This window comes from Podarcis pityusensis, assembly GCF_964106645.2.
Source record: "Podarcis pityusensis genome assembly, chromosome: 5".
Taxonomy (NCBI): domain Eukaryota; kingdom Metazoa; phylum Chordata; class Lepidosauria; order Squamata; family Lacertidae; genus Podarcis; species Podarcis pityusensis.
The window spans coordinates 45,284,558-45,305,410 of record NC_138032.1 but is presented as its reverse complement, the minus strand read 5'-3'; the positions used below and the strand labels follow the sequence as shown (position 1 = coordinate 45,305,410).

At 43.4% G+C, this 20,853-nt stretch overlaps 1 protein-coding gene across 4 annotated transcripts in view; it reads left to right on the top strand.

Moving 5' to 3' along the window:
- Nucleotides 1-20,853, top strand: part of SH3PXD2A (SH3 and PX domains 2A) — a 259,093-nt gene that overhangs the window by 14,385 nt on the left and 223,855 nt on the right. For 2 of the 4 annotated variants that reach the window (XM_081006150.1, XM_081006143.1), the window contains exon 1: nucleotides 18,638-18,835. The exons of the other annotated variants lie outside the window; for them this stretch is intronic. In XM_081006150.1, the coding sequence (XP_080862276.1) occupies nucleotides 18,743-18,835 (93 nt within the window). In that variant the 5' untranslated portion in view covers nucleotides 18,638-18,742. Of the gene's footprint in view, nucleotides 1-18,637; nucleotides 18,836-20,853 lie in introns of those variants that run through there. 4 annotated transcript variants of the gene reach the window in all.

Sequence of the window (20,853 nt, the reverse complement as noted above, 5' to 3'; positions counted from 1 at the left end):
TTTGGCAAACTTTTCCCAGGAGGCTTTTGTTAAGCTTTTCCGTTGCTATAAATAAAGAAAACAGCCTTTAGTGCAAAATGTGGGCAATGTTTAGCACAAGAGGCCTGGGAACACAAAATGGATGACCTCACGCGAGGAGTCTTCCATTGACAACGACTGCAAGCTGAGCTGGCTTCTAAGCCAGGCTTGTGGTAAAAGTAAGGCATGCTGCTTTCGTACAAGCAAGGGAGTCTGAACATCTGGAAATGTGGCTGTGAAAATGTCGCATAACATTTTCTGGCAAGCCAAAAGATTACAAGTTGTTATCACTGGGGTAGGGCCAGACCCTGCTGGAGCCCATCCAGGAGTCTGATGTCACTATCAAAGACGTCAGCTACAGTACTTTCCCATGTCATCTCTGTCACTCTTGCCTTCATGCTACTCCTCAGAAGATCTTGAAACACGTTGGTGACCGCCAGGCAAAAATAGTTCATCAGGACGAGGCTTTTTTCACATTCTGTGCTGGAACCAAACCTCAGGATCTGCTTTTTTAACCAAGCTCCAAAACTGCTGGTGTATCAGCACGTGCACACACATCAGTTAAACTAACAAGTGATTGTGTCTCTGCTTTCTTCTGCCCCTTTGCTAAGTTATCTAAGAATTTCAGTATTGGTGATTTCAGCTACTATGCATAAAACAAATTTCTAGATGGGGATGGTGACTAAGTCATAGTCAACGTATTTATATACTGTGTTTCACACAAATACTGCATTTTCTAAAAAAAAATACATCTGTGTTCAAAGTGGTTCATGAACAAATCAGAATAGTCTAAATAAAGTAGTACAATATGGATGTGTATTAAAAGCATATCACTGCAACACAATAGAACAAAACCCAGCAATTTAACAGTTCATTTACCATACAGCAAAATATAGCAGAGCATAAAGCTCATTTATCGTCAAACATCCAAAAATAGCACCAAACCTGGTGACGTTAGCAACCGCCCCCCCTACCCAAACTCAATCTTTAAGGCCAGAAACTCTCCTGTAAGGAAAGGTTGCAGCCTTTGAGACATTTTAGTTTAGAGAGTAAGGAGAGTAAGAGGGGACATCATATAAGTTTATAACCTTATTCATGGCATAGAGAGAATGGATAGAGAAGAGTTTTTCTTCCTCTCCCAGTTGTTGAGTGTTGGAAGATTCGGGACAGATAAAAAGAAGTACTTCTTCATGCAGTGCATGGTTGCTGTTATTTAGTCATTTAGTCGTGTCCGACTGTTCGTGACCCCATGGACCAGAGCACGCCAGGCACTTCTGTCTTCCACTGCCTCCTGCAGTTTAGTCAAACTCCTGCTGGTAGCTTCGAGAACACTATCCAACCATCTTGTCCTCTGTCGTCCCCTTCTCCAGGTGCCCAACATCAGGGTCTTTTCCAGGGAGTCTTCTCTTCTCATGAGGTGGCCAAAGTATTGGAGCCTCAGCTTCACGATCTGTCCTTCCAGTGAGCACTCAGGGCTGATTTCCTTAAGAATGGATAGGTTTGATCTTCTCGCAGTCCATGGGACTCTCAAGAGTCTCCTCCAGCAGTGCATGGTAGAAGTATACCAATTACCAATTGCTAGGCACCACAGGAGAGAAGGCTGTTGTGCTCAGGCCTGCCTCAGGGGCTTCCTACAGGCATTTGGCTGGCCTCTGTGAGAACAGGATGCTGGATTAATGACCTGATCCAGCAAGAATACCAAGCAGTTGCCCCAAGCCAACAGTAGGGGCCAACACACTTATCTCCCTGCTTTATTGTTGTAGCAAATGTCTAGGTTATTCGTTTATTTTAAATTGTACAATATATCCCAGCTTATAGCCCAAAAGCAGCTTAGGTCTTTCTTTCTTTCTTTCTTTCTTTCTTTCTTTCTTTCTTTCTTTCTTTCTTTCCTCACCTTGTTAACTTGCTTAGTGTGGCATAGTGGTTAAGAGCGGTAGTCTCGTAATCTGGGGAACCGGGTTCGCGTCTCCGCTCCTCCACATGCAGCTGCTGGGTGACCTTGGGCCAGTCACACTTCTTTGAAGTCTCTCAGCCTCACTCACCTCACAGAGTGTTTGTTGTCGGGGAGGAAGGGAAAGGAGATTGTTAGCCACTTTGAAACTCCTTAGGGTAGTGATAATGCGGGATATCAAATCCAAACTCCTCTTCTTCTTATCCTTCCCTTTTTATCAAGCTACATTCTACATTCATATTTTTGCATAATGAACACAGATGTTTAAATATATCACGTGCACATCATTTTCTCGGCCTACTATCCATCTGTTACAGAAGGCCCTTGCTTACAGAATCAAGCTCAATGCAATAATAAATAATTCAGGTAGTCCAGAGAATGCGGCAGTACTTCTGTGCACCAGAGACGCATCCATAGTCACGTACATGTTTCTTTCTCTTAAAAAAAAAGTGTCTTCCATATGAGATCTTGACGCAAAGAAGCAAGGCTGTGACTTTCTGATGAATATGCTTTTCTTTGTGCCTTGCGAGTGACGTACATACAACCAGACTTTCATCAGGATACCTGACCACCAGAGCCCTTTAGTATGCGGGAGTTTGGGGGGCAGGTGCCAGGGGTGTTAGAAAATATGAATGTGTTGATTTCCTAGGGTAAAATAAGAGGAGGGGTGGGGAGGGTAGGAAGTTTGTGAGCCCAAGGCTCACTAATGTAACACTAAATCATGGTTTGGCATTACAAGTCAACTGACAGTGTGAAAGTTTGCAGTACCAATGCAGTATTAAACTTAAATGTGAATTTTGCTCCAGTTCTTCTAATGGCAAAGAACTGAAATAGACTGACAGAGCAAACCTCCATATATCACTGTAGAAATAATATGTTTGTGATTGTGGAGGTTTTCTGCAACTTTTGAATTTAATCCTGCACAGTTTACTTGTTTGAACAGGCTGTTTAATTGTACAACTTGTTAATTCATATTGATATGGCTGCCGTTGATACTGAATCAGAGAGTCAATGCTTATAGCTTTTTGTATCTGTGTTATACTGAGACAGGCTATGAGTTCATCAAATCTAGTGTACCGTTGCATACTCTATCAGCAGCTCTCCAAGGTATCAAGCGGAGATTTTACCTCTTGCAGGGCTTGCACTTGTCCCATGCCTAGAAAGCAAAAGTCCAAGTGGTTTTCTGCTTGAGCCACTCTTTTCCCAGGGAAAATCCACTCTTTAGTGCTAAATCAGAGCAAACCCAAATTGCTGTTTGCTCCAATTGAGTGCTAAAGCACTGCGACAAAAGGAAGTGTGGTAAGCCCTTACTTGATGCTCTTTATTAAATGTAAATGCCAGATCTGGGAGATATATGCAGATCCAGATTCCTAAATCTGCACCTAGCCATCACAAAACAAATGTTTGACGGTATGAAAGCAACACAAAGTAACACCAGCAGAAGTTCACTCAGACCCAAATAAAATTTCAAAAGCCAAATTTCCCTGGCAGATCACAACATACCTCTTTAAAAAGAATTTCCCCACTTTTAACAGCCTCGAGTCCCTGTCGGGGGGAAAGGTGGAGTATAAATAAATATATAACAACAGCAGCAACTAGTATTAAATATGTGTATATATGTAATGTGCTTGGCCACTGGGTTATGGACTTCTTTGTTCTTCAACACTTTCGTTCAATCTCTGATAAGCACCTAAGGAGCATCAGATTCTGGCTACTGCCTGGCTTCTAGTTAGCTGCAGCATCTTATCAGGTTTGGGATTACCCATCCAGCCCCTGGAAAGAACAATATAAACAATAACTCAGTGAAGTTCCTCTTGCCATTTCTTGAGACAACAGATGGGAATTAGCAGGAGGGGCAGAGGTGATTGCCAGGAGCTACTGTTTACTTTAACAATTATGATTGCCAAGTTTCCCCAGGACCGTATAACTCCAAACGTAAAAGTCTATTATGCCGGTTACTCTTCAAGTGCCTGCATGGTACCACAGGGAGCATTAAAACATATGAGCAAACAGTTGTTGTTAGAATATCCTGCATTTTGAAAGGCAGCCAGAGCCATCTTAACCAGGATCTCAATCTATTCCCACTTATCATTGTTTGTATAGCACTTTCAATATGCAAAATGTTTTGTAATCTTGCTTGTGTTTGCCCTATAATAGCTTTGTAAGGGAGGTGATGATGGACAGAGCAATTCTATCCTCTTGTTGCCCAGAGACTGGAGATATGCTGCTGCTGCTGCTATGCTAACAGAACAGCTGCTGTATCCAATGTGTGCTCAGCTTGGGAGGTGAAAAACAAACAAGCAGTCAATCAAGAGGACCTCTGTCTGAATGATTAGTCTGGCTCCTCTATGGGCCATCTAGACTCTGGCAACCCATTTGACTCATCCCACCACCTTCTGTTTTGCTTGATAGGCCAGCATCCCAGCAGGACACATTGCTCCTCCTTGTTCTTTTTATCCTCATCCCAGACAGTTGCTTCATATACCAGCAGCAGCTACTACCACCCTGCTTTCACATGCCAAGAGGCCTGTTCTTTGACATTGCAGCAGGGGTGCTAGCCTTTGGCCCTCCAGATGCTGCTGGACTAGAACTCCCATCAGCCCCAGCCAGCATAGCTAATAGTCAGGGGTGCTGGGAATTGTAGTTGAGCAACTGGTTCTCCACCACTGCAGTACAGAATGCCAGAGTGAGCAGAGAGGATGGGCCAACTCTAAACAGCACAGCAAGCTCCCTGCCTGTCCCCATCAAGAATCCTTTCCTGTGAAGTCAGATCCTGCTTGGGTGGAAGGGGAAAGGGATCCCTATCTACCAATCCTTAACAAGAACGGAATAACACATGCCAATTTTTAGTGGAGAGAAACTGGAGCTGGAGGAAATCCTGAAAGAGAAAGCCACATGTTGTGGAGTTGCCAATCACTTTCCCCAGCAGGGCTCCTGTGCCTTGAACTCACCAGGTAGCAGAGTGGCATGTGTAAAGGTAAAGGGACCCCTGACTGCTAAGTCCAGTCACGGATGACTCTGGGGTTTGTGGCGCTCATCTCGCATTACTGGCTGAGGGAGCCAGTGTACAGCTTCCGGGTCATGTGGCCAGCATGACTAAGCCACTTTCTGGCGAACCAGCACAGGGCACGGATACGCCGTTTCCCTTCCCGCCGGAGCGGTACCTATTTATCTACTAGCACTTTGATGTGCTTTCGAACTGCTATGTTGGCAGGAGCTGGGACTGAGCAATGGGAGCTCATCCTGTCACGGGGATTCAAACCGCTGACCTTCTGATCGGCAAGTCCTAGGCGCTGTGGTTTAACCCACAGCGCCACTCGCGTCCTTCATTATACCAGCTCCACGCTAAGAACACTTCATGTGTTGCATAGCTGTCCATCATGGAGCTTGCAAGAGCACAGTGGCATGTCTGGAACAAGGAGGTTAACAACCCTATAGAGAAACAGCCAGAAAGCAATGTGTTTTCTGAACTTTTTCTTTATGGAACAATATATGGAGCAGCTCCTGCAACTCTTGCAGCCAATGGAAAGTAAGAATCAGCATGCACACTAGGTGTTTGCGAGAAAGGGAGAAGTGTGAGCGATACTGCCTGGGTGTTTGTGACTGGGGAGACTTCAGTGACTGCTTTTCCCTTTGACGTTGCAATGGAACTTTGTGTGTACAGTTGCTGCATCCAGAATGTGATGCAAAGCAATAGAGAAAGCGAAAAGGTGTAAATGCTTTACAGCTTGATCAGACAATCAGGAATTTAGATAAATTGAATCGCTATTTATATACAGTGGTACCTTGGGTTACAGATGCTTCAGGTTACAGACGCTTCAGGTTACAGACTCCGCTAACCCAGAAATAGTACCTCGGGTTAAGAACTTTGCTTCAGGATGAGAACAGAAATCGTTCGGCGGCGGTGCAGCAGAAGCAGAGGCCCCATTAGCTAAAGTGGTGCTTCAGGTTAAGAACAGTTTCAGGTTAAGAACAGACCTCCAGAACGAATTAAGTTCTTAACCTGAGGTACCACTGTATATGGCTGCAGTTGCATAGAGAGGTATTTGCTAGAATGGAAATACTCTGGGCCTGGGAGATTTTTGGAGAACAAATCCACTGTACTATTTGAGCCTCATGTTTTCTGAGCCAATTTTCAACCAAGAGGTCTGATTTTTTCATGTTTAATTTTAAGAGAGTCCAATGTTCCCAAGAGCCCCTAACACACTTATCTTTTCCATCTGTGAGTTTTATCTAATTCTCAGTAAAATTCTACTCCTAGAGTTTTAATTTTAAGAGCCAAGCCAAAGCAATGCTGATAAAGCATCATAACTCTCCTGGCCCATCTTTTCTGTTGGTAGAGATGATGGGAGCCAAGTGCAGAGAAAGTAACTAAAACTGTTTTGTTTTGATTGAGCTTTTGCGGAGCAGAGAAGTTCTTGTTCCAACTGTACTTTCGGATGACATCAATGTCTAGAATGCTGTTTCTAAAAGTCTGCAATTCCCTTAGTGGTTCTGTCGCCTTCAGAGAGGGAGGAAAACTTCATTTGCTTGTGTTTTCTAGGAGAGGGCATAGGGCTGTTGCAAAGAGCTAAGAAGACTGGGGCGAGGGGGGGCATGGACCTATGGGCACAAATGTCCATAAAATTTACATATACTAATTCATGTGTACAGATACAGATATAAAATTTAAATGTCCAAGAAAGCAAGGCAACTAAATTGATATCCAAATCACACACACCAATAAATTATTCAGTAAATTGGCACCTCTCCCTCGATTGCCTCAGATTGCTTCCTCTTTGAATCAATTAATTTCCTAAGAGATCCTGCTGTAAGTAAATTCAGTTCCTTTCAATTACCCCCATCCTTCCCCCCGCATTGTATCTAGATAAATTCATATTTGTCTTGTATGTAAATAGCCTTGAGATGGTAGTTTAGAAGGTGATTAATAAATGGATGATAATGTTAAATCAATTTATTTCCCCAAATTATTGTCCTACCCAATAATCCATATCATCACCCCAATTCTGTTTCCCCTGAATTCTTCACCTACACAGAAGTATGTGAGGCACTTAGAAAAAGATTCAGGATGCCATTGAGCATATCCCTGGCAATGACCCACCTAAGTGACTAACAGTGCAATTCTAAAATACTCTAAAATAAGCACCATTGAACTTGGAGGGAATTAGTCCCAGATAAATGCATATAGCACTGCAGCCTAAACCAGCTTTTTAAGGAGTGAGACCCATTGAATACAGTGGGATTTCCTCCTGAGATAACATGTAAAACAGTGGTAGCCAACGTGGCGCCCTTCACAAGTTGTGAACTACAACTCCCATTATCCCTGACTATGCATTGGCCATGCTGGAAAGGACTGGCAGGGGTTATGGTTCACAACATCTGGAGGGCACGACATTAGCTACTCTTGATGTATAGGATTGTGCTACAAGGATGCAAGCCTAAGCACACTTACCTGGGATTGAGCTCAATGGGATTTCCTTCTAAGTAGACATGCATAGGATTGCACTGCAAGTAACCAGGCTGCATCATTTTGGAAGGACCTGTTTCTGATGCACTTGGTTCTTGGACCTTGGAAGAGGATGACTGTAGAGCCCAGGGGCTTAGTTTCTGTTATTTGTTTCTGCAGTCTCTTGTGTTTTTTGCAGCTCATGGGAAAGAAAATAGCTGGGGCACTAAAACGCTGGCCGAGTGCCTCAGCAAGCAAGGCTCATCTTTCACGCTCTGTAACAGGCACTTTCGCACTGTGTTCCAGGGAACCAGGGGTTCCTCAGAAGCTTATCGGCGTTCCTCAGAGAGAATCCAAGGAATGGCAGACAAGCTTCACTCAACGCTTCATGTGCAATTGTGTGAAAATGTTTGGTGCGTTCTATGCCACGCTGTCAGTTCAAGCAGGACAGCAGTGAGGCTGATACCCTTCCCCCATGAACTTGACTATGTGCTCTAGGCCCCTAGAATATTGCCCAGAATGCTTTGCAGCAGAATGGGATTTCTCATCAAGGCACTTTCCCAAGGGCTCCCTGCAAGTACAAAGTCCACAAAACTTTGGATGATGCTTTTTTGGGGGGTGGGGGGGTGGGGAAAACTTGCTTTCAGCAAGAACAACAGGTGCTTGGATATCCTGCTGAGAACCATGGATTTGACATATCTGCAAGAGAGTTTCCATTATGAGCCATAATGCGTCTGCATTGGGTCTTTTTGTGAAGAATATGGTCCAAACTGGTTCCTCCTTTGTGCTGGGCAAATGGTTTGCAATAGCCACTCTACAGAGGGGTATAATGGACTACTGTACGGTTAACTAAGGAGGACTTGTGCAAATCAGATGAGTAGGGCAAACTAATCCATGCCACAAGCCCTTTGAAGGTAGGCCCAATAAGGGCTAACTACATACTGGTAATTTATTTCTAGTGCAAATGCACCTGTTCCCAACACAGAGCCAAATGAGCTATGACAACATTAAATTCATGTTTCTACTCTGGTTTGTGTCACATATGTTGAAAGAAGGGGTGGTGCCTGATTTCAAAAGCAAAAAGGGGCTTACAGATGAGGAGGACAGAGCCCATCTGCTAGAAATGCACTTCTCTGCAGCCCCTCTACCCAAATGCTTTTTCTCACAGCTGAGAGCCAACTCTGGAGTGTGGGGAGGTGCTCAGTATAACTCCCAATAATGAGCTTCTCCCTTGCAGGTAGCCCTCTAGTGGATTTACCTGGTGGTAGTTCTCCAGTTAAAAAGGTAAAGGTACCCCTGCCCGTACGGGCCAGCCGTGTCCGACTCTAGGGTTGTGCGCCCATCTCACTTAAGAGACCGGGGGCCAGCGCTGTCCGGAGACACTTCCGGGTCACGTGGCCAGCGTGACGAAGCTGCTCTGGCGAACCGGCACCAGCGCAGCATACGGAAACGCCGTTTACCTTCCTGCTATAAAGCGGTATCTATTTATCTACTTGCACTTAGGGGTGCTTTCAAACTGCTAGGTGGGCAGGAGCTGGGACCGGAAGACGGGAGCTCACCCCGCCGCGGGGATTCGAACCGCCGACCATGCGATCGGCAAGCCCTAGGCGCTGAGGTTTTACCCACAGCGCCACCCGCGTCCCCAGTTCTCCAGTTAGAGCCTAGTAGTTTGCCATTTTAGGTTTCCCACAGTGTTCCAGAGCAGCTTTTACAAATCTGGTGCTCTCCAGATGTTTTCTACTACAACTCCCATCAGCCCCAGCTGCCATGGTCAATGGTGTAAGGGATTATGGAAGCTGCAGTCTGAAACATCCAGAGGGCACCAGGCTGGGGACACTTTGTCAGGTACTCCAGGGCACTGTGGGAAATTGTAGGCTGCAGTCCTATAAGCATCATTGAACATAGTGGAACATATATTTAAAAGCAAATGGGATTGCACTGCGAGTTTGTTTCATTTAATGTTCTGCTGCTACTGGGATGTTTATTGCTGATTGGTTTGCAGGGAGGTCCATGAATTGGAGAGGAAAGAGAGCCAGAGGGAAGTAACAAGATCCTCTGGCATGATTGAGCTGATTCCTCTACATGCCATGTAGGTCAACTGCCTTTTTATATCACTAAGTATTCAAGTGAACGACAAACTGGTTTGTGCACGTTGAAGTGCTCTTTTAGAAACCTGATTTTGGCAAACTGCTCATCTGATAAGTTTTCTCTTCTACCAGGTTTCAAAAAGGGATCTCACTGATGCATTTAAAGCATGCTTGTTGACTTTGGTTGAATGTACACAAGTCTATTATTAGTTATTTATATTTATTTAATTTGTATACTGTACTGCCCTTCATCTGAAAATCATGGGGCTGTTCACAACATAAAATGAAACATGAGAACACAAAATACAGAAAACAAAACAAAACCAATAACCCCCCCCCATATTATTTTTAAAAAGGCCATAAAATGTTAATCAGTCAAAGGCCTGGTTACAGAGGGGGGAAATGGCCTGGCACCTAAATATATGTATTGAAGGTGCCATGCGAGTCTGCCTGGGGAGAACATTGCAGAAACAGGCAGCCACCACAGAAAAGTCCCATTCTTGTGTTGCCACCTTCTGGACCTCTTGGAGGAGGCACACAAAGGACCTCAGATGATGATTGCAGGGTCTGGGTTGGTTCATATGGTGAGAGGCGGTCCTTGAGATATTGCTCCCCTGAGCCATTTAAGGCTTTATAGGTCAAAACTAGCACACTGAATTGGGCCCATAAACAAATTGGCAGCCAATGCAGTTGAGCCATGATACGTGTAATATGCTCAAACCATCTTTCCCCGGTTTCGCAACCTGGCTGTCGAATTCTGCACAAACCAGTTTCCAAACCATCTTCAGAGGCAGCCCTACCTATAACACATTGCAGCAATCTAACCTAGAGGTATTATTCTGTATTGGGAAGGCCTCGGTTTTGCTCCTAACCCCAGGTTTAGAATTGCAGCCTAAATTTTGCATGTTCAGCTGGTATAGATAAGGCTACGATTCTGAACCAAGTAGTAAGACATTCCTTGAAAATATCATCAGCCAGCCCTCCTTCAGGAGCACCAGGACTGTAGTTAAAAAAAACACATGGTGGAGGCAGAAATAAATGCCACAAACCTTCCTCCTTATGAACATAGACACTTGAACTGCAGATGGATTTCCCCTTTGCTCTGCATGCAGAGTTACACAGCAACAGTTTTCTGAAACATTTGATTTTCATCTCCATCAAAAAGATTAAAGGACACGTCCTTTCATTCCCAGATAAATAGTCTGCTGCTGCTCAGCCTGAAGTGAGCCATTAGAATGCAGCCTGCAATCTACAAGTTGTTGGAGTGCTTCAGTTGTTTTATGCAAGCGAGAGAACAGAGATCACATACTTGATAGTCCACAACTGAGGAAGCCTGTTGTGACAGACACCAACTGAACAGACTTGTGATATTGTTTTTCAAAATATGACAAAACAGTGGTGAAGCTATGCATGGGAATGTCTCATACCTCATATTTGTCCTTTTAGTTTTGCTTCTGTGTCTGACCTGTATTTGGAAATAGGATATAAATGAATGCACTTACTTCATTCTCTGCATGGCTTAGAGAGGGTGCATATTCTGGAGCAGGCATCCCCAACCTGCAGCCCTTCAGATGTTTTCGCCTACAACTCCCATGATCCCTAGCTAACAGGACCAGTCGTCAGGGATGATGAGAATTGTAGTCCAAACATCTGGAGGGCCAAAGGTTGGGGATGCCTGTTCTGGAGCATACCATTTGAGAATTTGTTGATGCTATATATAGGGAAAATTGCATATTCTTTTTCTCCTCCCTGCACAGAAGCCCTCAAGGTGGCCAACAGGACCCCCCCACCTGCCTAATGACATTTGAACTGTTGTCGCACAATCACTGAAGGACTATGAAGTTATTTTTCAGTCCTTGCACAAAACAGACAGGCACAGTGAATGCTCTCTCTACTTCCCTTGTGTATGCACGTTTATGTAGCAGAACTATGCATTAAAATATGACTCACTTGGAAACTGGACACTAACTGGAAATTCGGAAGAGGTGTCCTAAGGTTGTCTGAGTCAATGTGATAAACATGTGAAGCTGCCTTGCACTGAAGAATGCCATTGTTCCAGCTAGCAAAGGGTCTAACCTTTTTAGACCCAGGCCTCCCATTCAGCAGAAACAGGCATTTGAGGACTCATTCCTTAATTTTAATGTTTGTGTGGTTATAACCTATCTTGGGTTAGAATGTGGTTGCATTCAGGTCTGGGAAATATTGTGTTAGTTTCACTGGTTATAATGCTAGCTCTTCTGTCCCATTTTCTATCCTTCCTTTCACACTCCGGTGCCTATTGCGTTTTGACTGATAACACCAGCCTGTCTCTTTCATTTACACCACTGGGTGAGTTGTGACTTAGCAGCAAACACCGTCTCTACTCCTCCACCCTTTCCACACATGCACGCTTCTGTTTCCCCGTGATTCCCCCATAAAAACAGCAGGAAAGAATTGAAGGCTGATATAATGCCCCAAAATTCGTCTCTGTACTCTCATTATTTTTTGGGTTAAGGGGGCTGCAAATAGATTTTTTCCTGGAAGCAATTAATGTGCAAAGGTGTGCTATATATTCTGCTAGATTTCCAGAAGTGGCTTTTGCACCATGTGAAAACTCAAATATAATGCGGAAATTAACAGTTATGGAAACATCAGGCAAATGGAGTAAGTCTCTGTGTGAATGCAGCCTGTAACTCACCCAGTAGTGGGTCTCAAGGCACCAGTTGAAGACCACCGGTCTGTTCTGACTGACAGTGGACAGTAAGTCCTTGCTACTGCATGTCCTTTTGGCTGAAGATGCCAGGATTTGATCCTTCTGCATGCAAGACATGGGCTCTAGCAGTTCTGCCACCTACCCTGTACCTTAGTGATGGAGGACTGCACTTTGCCAAGTTGATCAGAGTGATTTTATTCTATCTCCATCTTGATCCAGAATTTCCCAATATTTCGGCCATTTGGCCTCCATATTGAGTTTTTTCTGTGCCTTCGCTTCCATTGGTGACAACCATCTTGGGTTGACATATTTGTGTGTTGCTGGGGTGGTGGTGGTGGTGGTGGAACTATGACAGTATTAAATTGTGGTTTGTTGCATTTAAATGTTACACCTCATTTAAGTGTCTTTAAGTTGATGAACTGGGAAACTGACTGCCCTTGGCTTCATTCCTGAGTTTCAGAACCCATTTCCAAATTGTGCAAGGCCCATGTTCTCAGATGAGGAGATTTGCAAGTCAATGATGTGTTTGAATAGGCATTCAGTTAAGAAAATAAAAGGAATTAGGTTGGCTAAAGGATACAAAGGGCTCTGACAGGTATAGCAGATGTTGCTTTATCAGAGAAAAAGTGTTTGTTTTGGTGTGCTCAGGTAATAAGTAGCATTTGGTTTTATAGCTTGGAAGCTGGTTTTCTGTAGTTAGTCATAGAAAATTTAGGATGGAGATTGCACCATTCACTAGCAGCTCATAATGTAGCATGAAATGAACATAAATGTTTTAGATTCCTAACCCACCTCCTCTGGCTTGGTGTTGGTGGTGATGATGACGGTGGTGGTGATAAAGCAATAGAATAACATTCCCACTAATATAGGATACTCTTTTAAATTACAGTTCTGGGCCAGAGTTTGCTTGCACTGGCTTAACATTAGCTACCGAAAGTCAAACAAAGCTTTGCAGTGCTTTTGGCAGACACGCTCCAATTTGGACTTTGTCAAGATGACACAACATTTCTGTAGCTGTCTGACAATATACGGTATATGGTGTTTTATTTGTAAAGTAAATTGAACAGGGCCGTTACAAGTTAAGAACATAAGAGCATTCCTGCTATAATTCAGGATTATTGTAAAAACTTGCAGTTTCTATAACATATAGGAAATAGATGAGAAAATAAATAAATAGAGTCAATTGGGATATGCAGGGGAAAAGAAAGAGAACAAATTTATGGAACCACAGAAGGGGGGGGGTTGAAGACTGATATATAAGCTTTCTTTCTTTCTTTCTTTCTTTCTTGTTTATTTGTTATAAATGAAAATCATTAATAAATAAATAATCAATCAATCAGTCAGTCAGTCAGTCAGTCAGTCATAAGAGCATTGAGCTTAGAGAGCTCCAGGCAAGGGCCACATGTCTCTAAATCCTCCTGGAATGTCAACACTTGATTTTTGTCCTTCCAAGTCCTGTTCTAGTCGCAAGACTCATCCTTCAGCAAGGCTATAAAAGTGCCTTTCCAAGGTGACGTGCCACCTCCTGTGTAAAAACATTTTGTTTCCCACAAAGTACTAATTGCAGCACCTACTCAAAACAAACCATGCAAATATGTCACCTACAGATCGTCCCTCTTTTGTCTCTTTGTTTACCATCAGCTTGATAGCAAATCTGTTGAAATTCTATGACTGGGGGGAAAGAAGTGCTCTTTCAGCTTGAGTAATCAGAACTTCTAGCTAATGTTTGCTCAAGTGATGGCTACCCAAACTCCTATGGCTGCTATGTGACTACATTCAGCCCCCTACACCAAGGCCATTTATTTCCCCATCGCTACACCAAGACATTTTTCCATCTCCGCCAAGCTAAGCAGTTGGCTCCTTACCTCTCTCGCCCTGACCTAGCCACTGTGATCCACGCGACAGTCACCTCCAGACTGGATTATTGTAACTCGCTCTACGTGGGGCTGCCCTTGAGACTGACCCAGAAACTCCAGCGGGTGCAGAATGCTGCAGCAAGACTCCTTACGGGGTCTTCACTGCGAGATCACATTCACCTGGTGCTATACAAGCTGCACTGGCTCCCGGTGGAGTACAGGATCAGGTTTAAGGTGCTGGTTTTAACCTTTAAAGCCCTATACGGCCTAGGACCCTCGTACCTACGGGACCGCCTCTCCTGGTATGCCCCACAGAGAAACTTACGGTCTTCAAATAAAAACATCTTGAAGGTCCCAGGCCACAGAGAAGTTAGGCTGGCCTCAACTAGAGCCAGGGCTTTTTCGGCCGTGGCTCCGATCTGGTGGAACACTCTGTCACAAGAGACCTCTTGACATCTTTCCGCAGGGCCTGCAAGACAGAGCTGTTCCACCAGGCCTTTGGCCAGGGCACAGCCTGACTCCCTCCCTCGGCAATCTTTGCGGAGCTCTGGCCCAATGGTTGCCAGTGGCTTGAATTAATTAATTTTATAATGAATGATTTTAGAGTGTTGTTTGTGCTGTACTTTTGTACTGTTTTATTGTTGTTAGCCGCCCTGAGCCTGGCTTCGGCTGGGGAGGGCGGGATATAAATAAAATTTATTATTATTATTTATTATAATCTTCCTCTCTGAACTGTGCCTTCTTTCATTAGAAATCTCTTCTCCTGTATCTACCGTTTAATGGAGGGGAGGTTAATGGAGTTTGCCCATTGCTGATCTTTCTACCTACATGCAATTCCCAGCAAATGACATTCAAAGAATACTGCCTTTCACAGTGGAGGTAGAACATAACTATCATGACTCATAGCCAATTAACCTCTATTAATTTGTCGTATCCTCTTATAAAGCCATCCAAGTAGGTTGGCATCACTTCCTCCTGTGAGAGCGAGTTCCATAGTTTAACTGCACTGCACAAAGAAGTACCTTTTCTCTGTCCCGAAACTTCCAATGCTCTATTTCGCTGGATGTCCAAAAGTTCTATTGTTACCCACTTTCTCCGCTCTGCACCTAAGATTGTAAACTTATATCATGCCACCTCTTACTTGCCTTTTCTCTAAAAAGCCCAGAACATACACTTTCATTGTACCTTGTGCCTTTCTCTACTGGAAAGAGAAAGCTTGGGTAGGATGCAGAAGCCTATTCAAAGAAACTTCCTTAAGAGAGAGAAGCGACCCCAGAGTTTCTGGTATGTAGGTGAGGGCCTTCTCCACCTATGTTATGAAGCTCCCTCCTGTGGAAGTTCCAGTCAGCCTCTTCTCTCTTAGCTTTTCAGCACCCAGCTAAGACGTGTTTATTCCAATGGGCATTTAACCTGTTGGGTTGAATTGTTGTAATATTTATCTCATTACTTGTACATTATTGTTTTACCTGCAAACCATTTCCTGTTTGCGGCATTTTGTTTGATTTTTTTTAAAAACCCATGCTTTTGTATATTTTGTAAATGGTAAAAAGCCGCCCTTAATATTGGCATATACATCTTCCAAACATATGGAGGTATGTTTAAAGCACTCTGTGTGGCAGCTGTTCTCAGGTGGTAAGCTATTCATGTAGAATGTCACACCATTCAGATCTGGGAGGTGCTCACTATATGAATGCCTGAAAGGAGAAGTTTGTGGTAAACAGTGACAGAAGCAGATATGATGACAAATCATTACAAATCATCTTCATTTTTTATGTTTATGATCTGTGAGCAAGTCCCAAGAGTGATTCAACCTTTGGGTTTCAGTTTCAGAAGTAGACCTATGGATACTGGTTTGCATTCAGTACTATAGTTCCACTTGTGTGAGACTTCTGCTTGTGTAACAAAACATCTCCTTCCTCATCTCTGAAGTCCACTGTGTACCCTCAAAAGCTGCACCAGAGGGTTGGGGTTCTTTGGATTAGATATTGGGAGAACATGGATAACCCTCTGCTTAGAGGTCCTCCAGAAGTTGCTAGTGGGCACCCAACCAGCCACTGAGCAGACCTGCTTAGTTTCAGCAAGGCTGTGATCTCATGTGCCATAAGACCACAACCCAGGAATGAATATTTTTCTTCAACCTTGTATTATGTCATGCAGGATGTACATAGTGTAGCAAATTCTAGCCTCCTTGTGCTGGAGGGAGCCGATAGCAAGTCTCTGCTAATGGGATTTTAGTCTATACTTTGAAATGAACTTTTCTAGTCAAGGGGCAATTTCAGTAAGTGATTGCCATACCTGGACAGCTATGGACATGTAAGGTGTGAATATATTTATATGTGTGAATTTCTGTTCTACTAATACTTATACTGTACGCCTCTAGATCCACAGTCTGTGAGTTGTTAATATTTGAGTGAAAAGTCTAACAGTTTAGCACTTGTTAGTCATCTAGATTTATGACCTGTATGGCAGATGATCAAAGGCACACATAGTGATTTGCTGCTTTATTGAAGCTTTGTCTCTTTTATGGCTGTGACAGATTTAAATCATTATAGTGAGAGCAAGAACAATCGGGTGCACTGCTACATTTTCCCTTTGCTGTAAGCCAAAATTAGAAGTGTCGCAGCCAACAGTTTTGAGTTTTGTGAATCTTGGGGTCTTGGAGCTTACATGAACTTTCTTTTCCTTTCTGCTCAGAAAGGGAGGGAAACGGTCCCTCACTCACCAAGGCACCCCTTGAAGAATTCTCACTCTTCTGAAGCAAGGAAGGCCCCAGAGACTTAGCATTGTTTGACAGAGGCCTGAGGGACTTTGGAGACTATACTGTTATTTTTTTCTTTCCCAGGCCCTGGGCCCACTTATAGGGCACTGCATCTGGAGGTCAACTGCAAGGTTAAGAGTCAATGCTGCAATATTTTCATGTTCATATAAACTACATTAAGTGTGTTGGTTTTAGGATGAGGCCGTAAAATTTGGCTGGCTAGAGAACCAAGAAAAGCTTGTGAACACATATTGATTTTTCAAAGATAAGAGCACATACTAAAAGTATTTAATGTGTGAGCATGAAATACAAACTGTACATTTGATAGCTATAACTAAGATTGATACAGTATACGCACCCTTCATATTTGCCCTGAGACCATTACAGTGGTACCTCAGGTTACATATGCTTCAGGTTACATACGCTTCAGGTTACAGACTCCGCTAACCCAGAAATATTACCTCTGGTTAAGGATGAGGATGCTTCAGGATGAGAACAGAAATTGCACGCCAGCGGCACAGCAGCAGTAGGAGGCCCCATTAGCTAAAGTGGTGCTTCAGGTTAAGAACAGTTTCAGGTTAAGAACAGACCTCCAGAACGAATTAAGTTCTTAACCCGAGGTACCACTGTATTGCTGAAATGAATTTCTTGATACTACCTGACAAGCTACTGAGGATCCCAGGTTCAATGCTGTTCAAAAGAATCACACCTTTGTGAAATATAACAGTTCTGGGCTTATTTATAAGTAAGATTAGCCACTGATGGAATTGTTGAGCCAACAAATTGCTTATATGTGCTTATGTATTGACTATTATTTTAGAGTTTCCCAATGGAGGAAGGAGGATTTGATGTTCTCTTTCCAAGGGAACAGATAACCCCTCCTAATGCAGTGCTTCCTTTTTAATGCAGAAAACAAGGTATCTTCTTCAAAAGAGCAGAAGTTGACATTAGGACATGATGTCACGTTATCCTCTGGATCCGTGTCAAAGAAAGCTGGATACTTTCCAGAGAAAACAATGCTTTTTATAATGAACTCCCACCTAACGGCCCTTTAAGTGGATTCTTTATGATTTCGTATAGGATAATTTATTCATCTTGTTGCCCTCTGTAGACAGCAAAGAGGGGGACGCAGCATTATATGGTGGTAGTAAAATCTTTTACTGTGTTTGATACATCACTCAGGGGTTAGCAGAGCCGCTATTAAATGAATACTTTGCAACTGACATCCTAGTTCCTAATATATTTCAACACTATCTTTCAGAATCCTTCTAAGGGCCTTTCCGCACAACCATTTTTTAAAAAGTCAATGAGTATTTGTTTCCCAGTTGCAGTGCACAAGCTGCAAGCATTTTGCCAAGACAATACCTTTTCTGTACGGTAAAATGCAGTAAATTTTGCAGGCAATAGGTTGTGTTAGCCATACACAGAGTAGACCCATTTAAATTAATGATCATGACCAACTTTGGTACATTAATGGTCATTAATGGCCATGACTAACTTTGGTACATTCATTTCAATGGCTCAACTTTGGCCACATTTACCTCATGGCTTGCCTCCCCCTGTCACCAGTTCTGAGAGTTGACAGGAGGCCTCTATTCCCCTGCCAGACCTGCAGTTCTGAGTTCCGTGTAAAGAGGGATTGATTTTCTTTTTAAAAAATTAATTTTCATATTGTTCGGTTACAAAAGTATCTGTTTTCTCTCTTTTTTGGGGGGGGGGGTCGTATCAACGATCAGTTACATTCAGTGTGAGACATTAGTGTTGAAGAGGGATTGATTGTTAAACCACAAGGACAATTTTAAGTCTGTGAAGTGAGCAGAGGTCACCTCACAACTCTCAGCAACTCCCTTAACAGACTTCAGCTCCCAGAATCCTTTGGGCGAAGCCATGACCGTTTAAAGTGGTCTCATGGTGCTTTAAATGGTATGGTGTGAATGTGGCCTCTGAGTAGAACTGAGTTGGATACAACCAGTGCATCTGCAGCCTTTGCAGTTACAGCGCACGCTGAAGTAGCAGGTTCTGAGGGGGTAAGCTACAAGACTATACTTATTAAGGATTAAGCCCAATTTAACACAGTAGGACTTCATTCTCATCTTGGCTTTATTTATTGATGCAGGGGATGTTTACCCCACCCTTCAGTAAAATTCCTGAGGCAATTTCAGAGCTTGAGGTACTGCTATGCAGTTTTGGTGTTTTGACAATGCTATTGGCTTTCTAATCTTGGATTCTGCTTCTAATAATGGTGTATTCTTGATTGATAGGGTGGCTACTTACACATCACCCCCCCAAAAAAGGGGGGGAGAGGATGTAGATCTGCATAAATTGTGCATATACTAATATACAGATGCCCATTTAGAAATAACAATAATTCAAACAGAAGTACAGTGGTACCTCGGGTTACATACGCTTCAGGTTACATACGCTTCAGGTTACAGACTCCACTAACCCAGAAATAGTACCTCAGGTTAAGAACTTTGCTTCAGGATGAGAACAGAAATCGTGCTCCGGCGGCGCGGCAGCAGCGAGAGGCCCCATTAGCTAAAGTGGTACCTCAGGTTAAGAACAGTTTCAGGTTAAGAACGGACCTCCGGAACGAATTAAGTTCTTAACCTGAGGTACCACTGTACAGTTCATCTCACCACAGTAGGGAAGACTGTAGCCAGGTGATATGCACACCTGCTTAGTCTGCTCTCCTGGTGCTAACTGCTGATGGGAAACTTCAAGACTCCTGCTTTTATGGCTTCTTAGGACGGGACTGTCTTCTCTAAAGGAGGCCACATGGTCACCCTATTAATTGGGTGAGTCTGGTAAATGACAACTAGGCCCATGGCCTTCTGCTGTTGCCTAGACAACAGAGCAATGTCTTGCATGTTGCACTTCAGGCACCTGCTTCTGCTAATTTATAGCCTAGGTTGAGTTACAGGAATCCATGGAAAAATAGACACTGGGACATGGTAAGCTGCCTTATACCAAGTCATATCATTAGTCAATCTAGCTTGGCGTTGTCTATACTGACTGGCACTGGCATTTGCTGTGCTACTGAGCTACACCAAGTGGCTTGTTTACAAATTGTTTCATATGAAATAGGCTGGAACAGTTAACAATAAAAGCATTATTTTTAAAAAATACAGTAAAATAGTGGGAGGTCAGTGCTGGAGACACTGTGCACCAACGGCAAATTTCAAGTACTTGTGGTCTTGCAAGCACGTTTGGGGCAGGAGAGGTGAAAGTAAGTGAGTGTGTGTGTGTTGAAATATTACATAATGTACAGCTGAGTTCTACACTCACTGTATTTTTCTACTCACCAGGCAAGCTGCTTAAAAGGCTTCCAGAAGGGATGTTTATTAACAGCAACTGCAGTTTTTATTATAGAAACACAGACTATTGGTTAAGGCAGTGCTGGGAAATACAGACTACCCAAATCACAGCAGGTTAAGGGAGACAAAGCCACAATGATTCTGCTGGGGAGATGTCATCCTTCCTCCATGCTATTGGAATAGTAAGTGGTTTTATTTATATAGAAACCAGAAGATGGTTATCACATACTGAATTAGAAAGTTCTTCATTTCCCCCCCTTAACAGCTTAAGTGCAATGAAAAGAGATAAAGAAAAGAAGTGTGTTCTTGGGGTTTTCCCCTCCCTTAAGCTGCAGATATTGAATGTACTGCCTTTTATCTTTCAAAGCCTGCAAGCAATTGCTTTGCCCCAGAGCTCAGAGAGACCAACTGGTGTGCAGGACAGGGAGGATAGGGAACCTCAGCCTATTTATCCAGAAAGACAATCTCAGAAAAGCAGCCTGACATTTACAGAGCCTGCAGAGGAGTGTGACTCTCTGCAGCTAAGCAGCACTTGAAGCTGCGAGATGAAATTTGCCCCCTGCACTCCAGCCTTTTTGATTTCCTCCTTCCAGATCCTTATCTTTTGTTATCTCTGGGAAAGCCCAACAAGTCATTCTGAGGACACAGCAGTCAGTCAGTTTTCAGTAGCTCTGGCCTTAATCTGGAAGCACTCAACTGACCTTTAACAGTGTGTAGAAAACTCATTA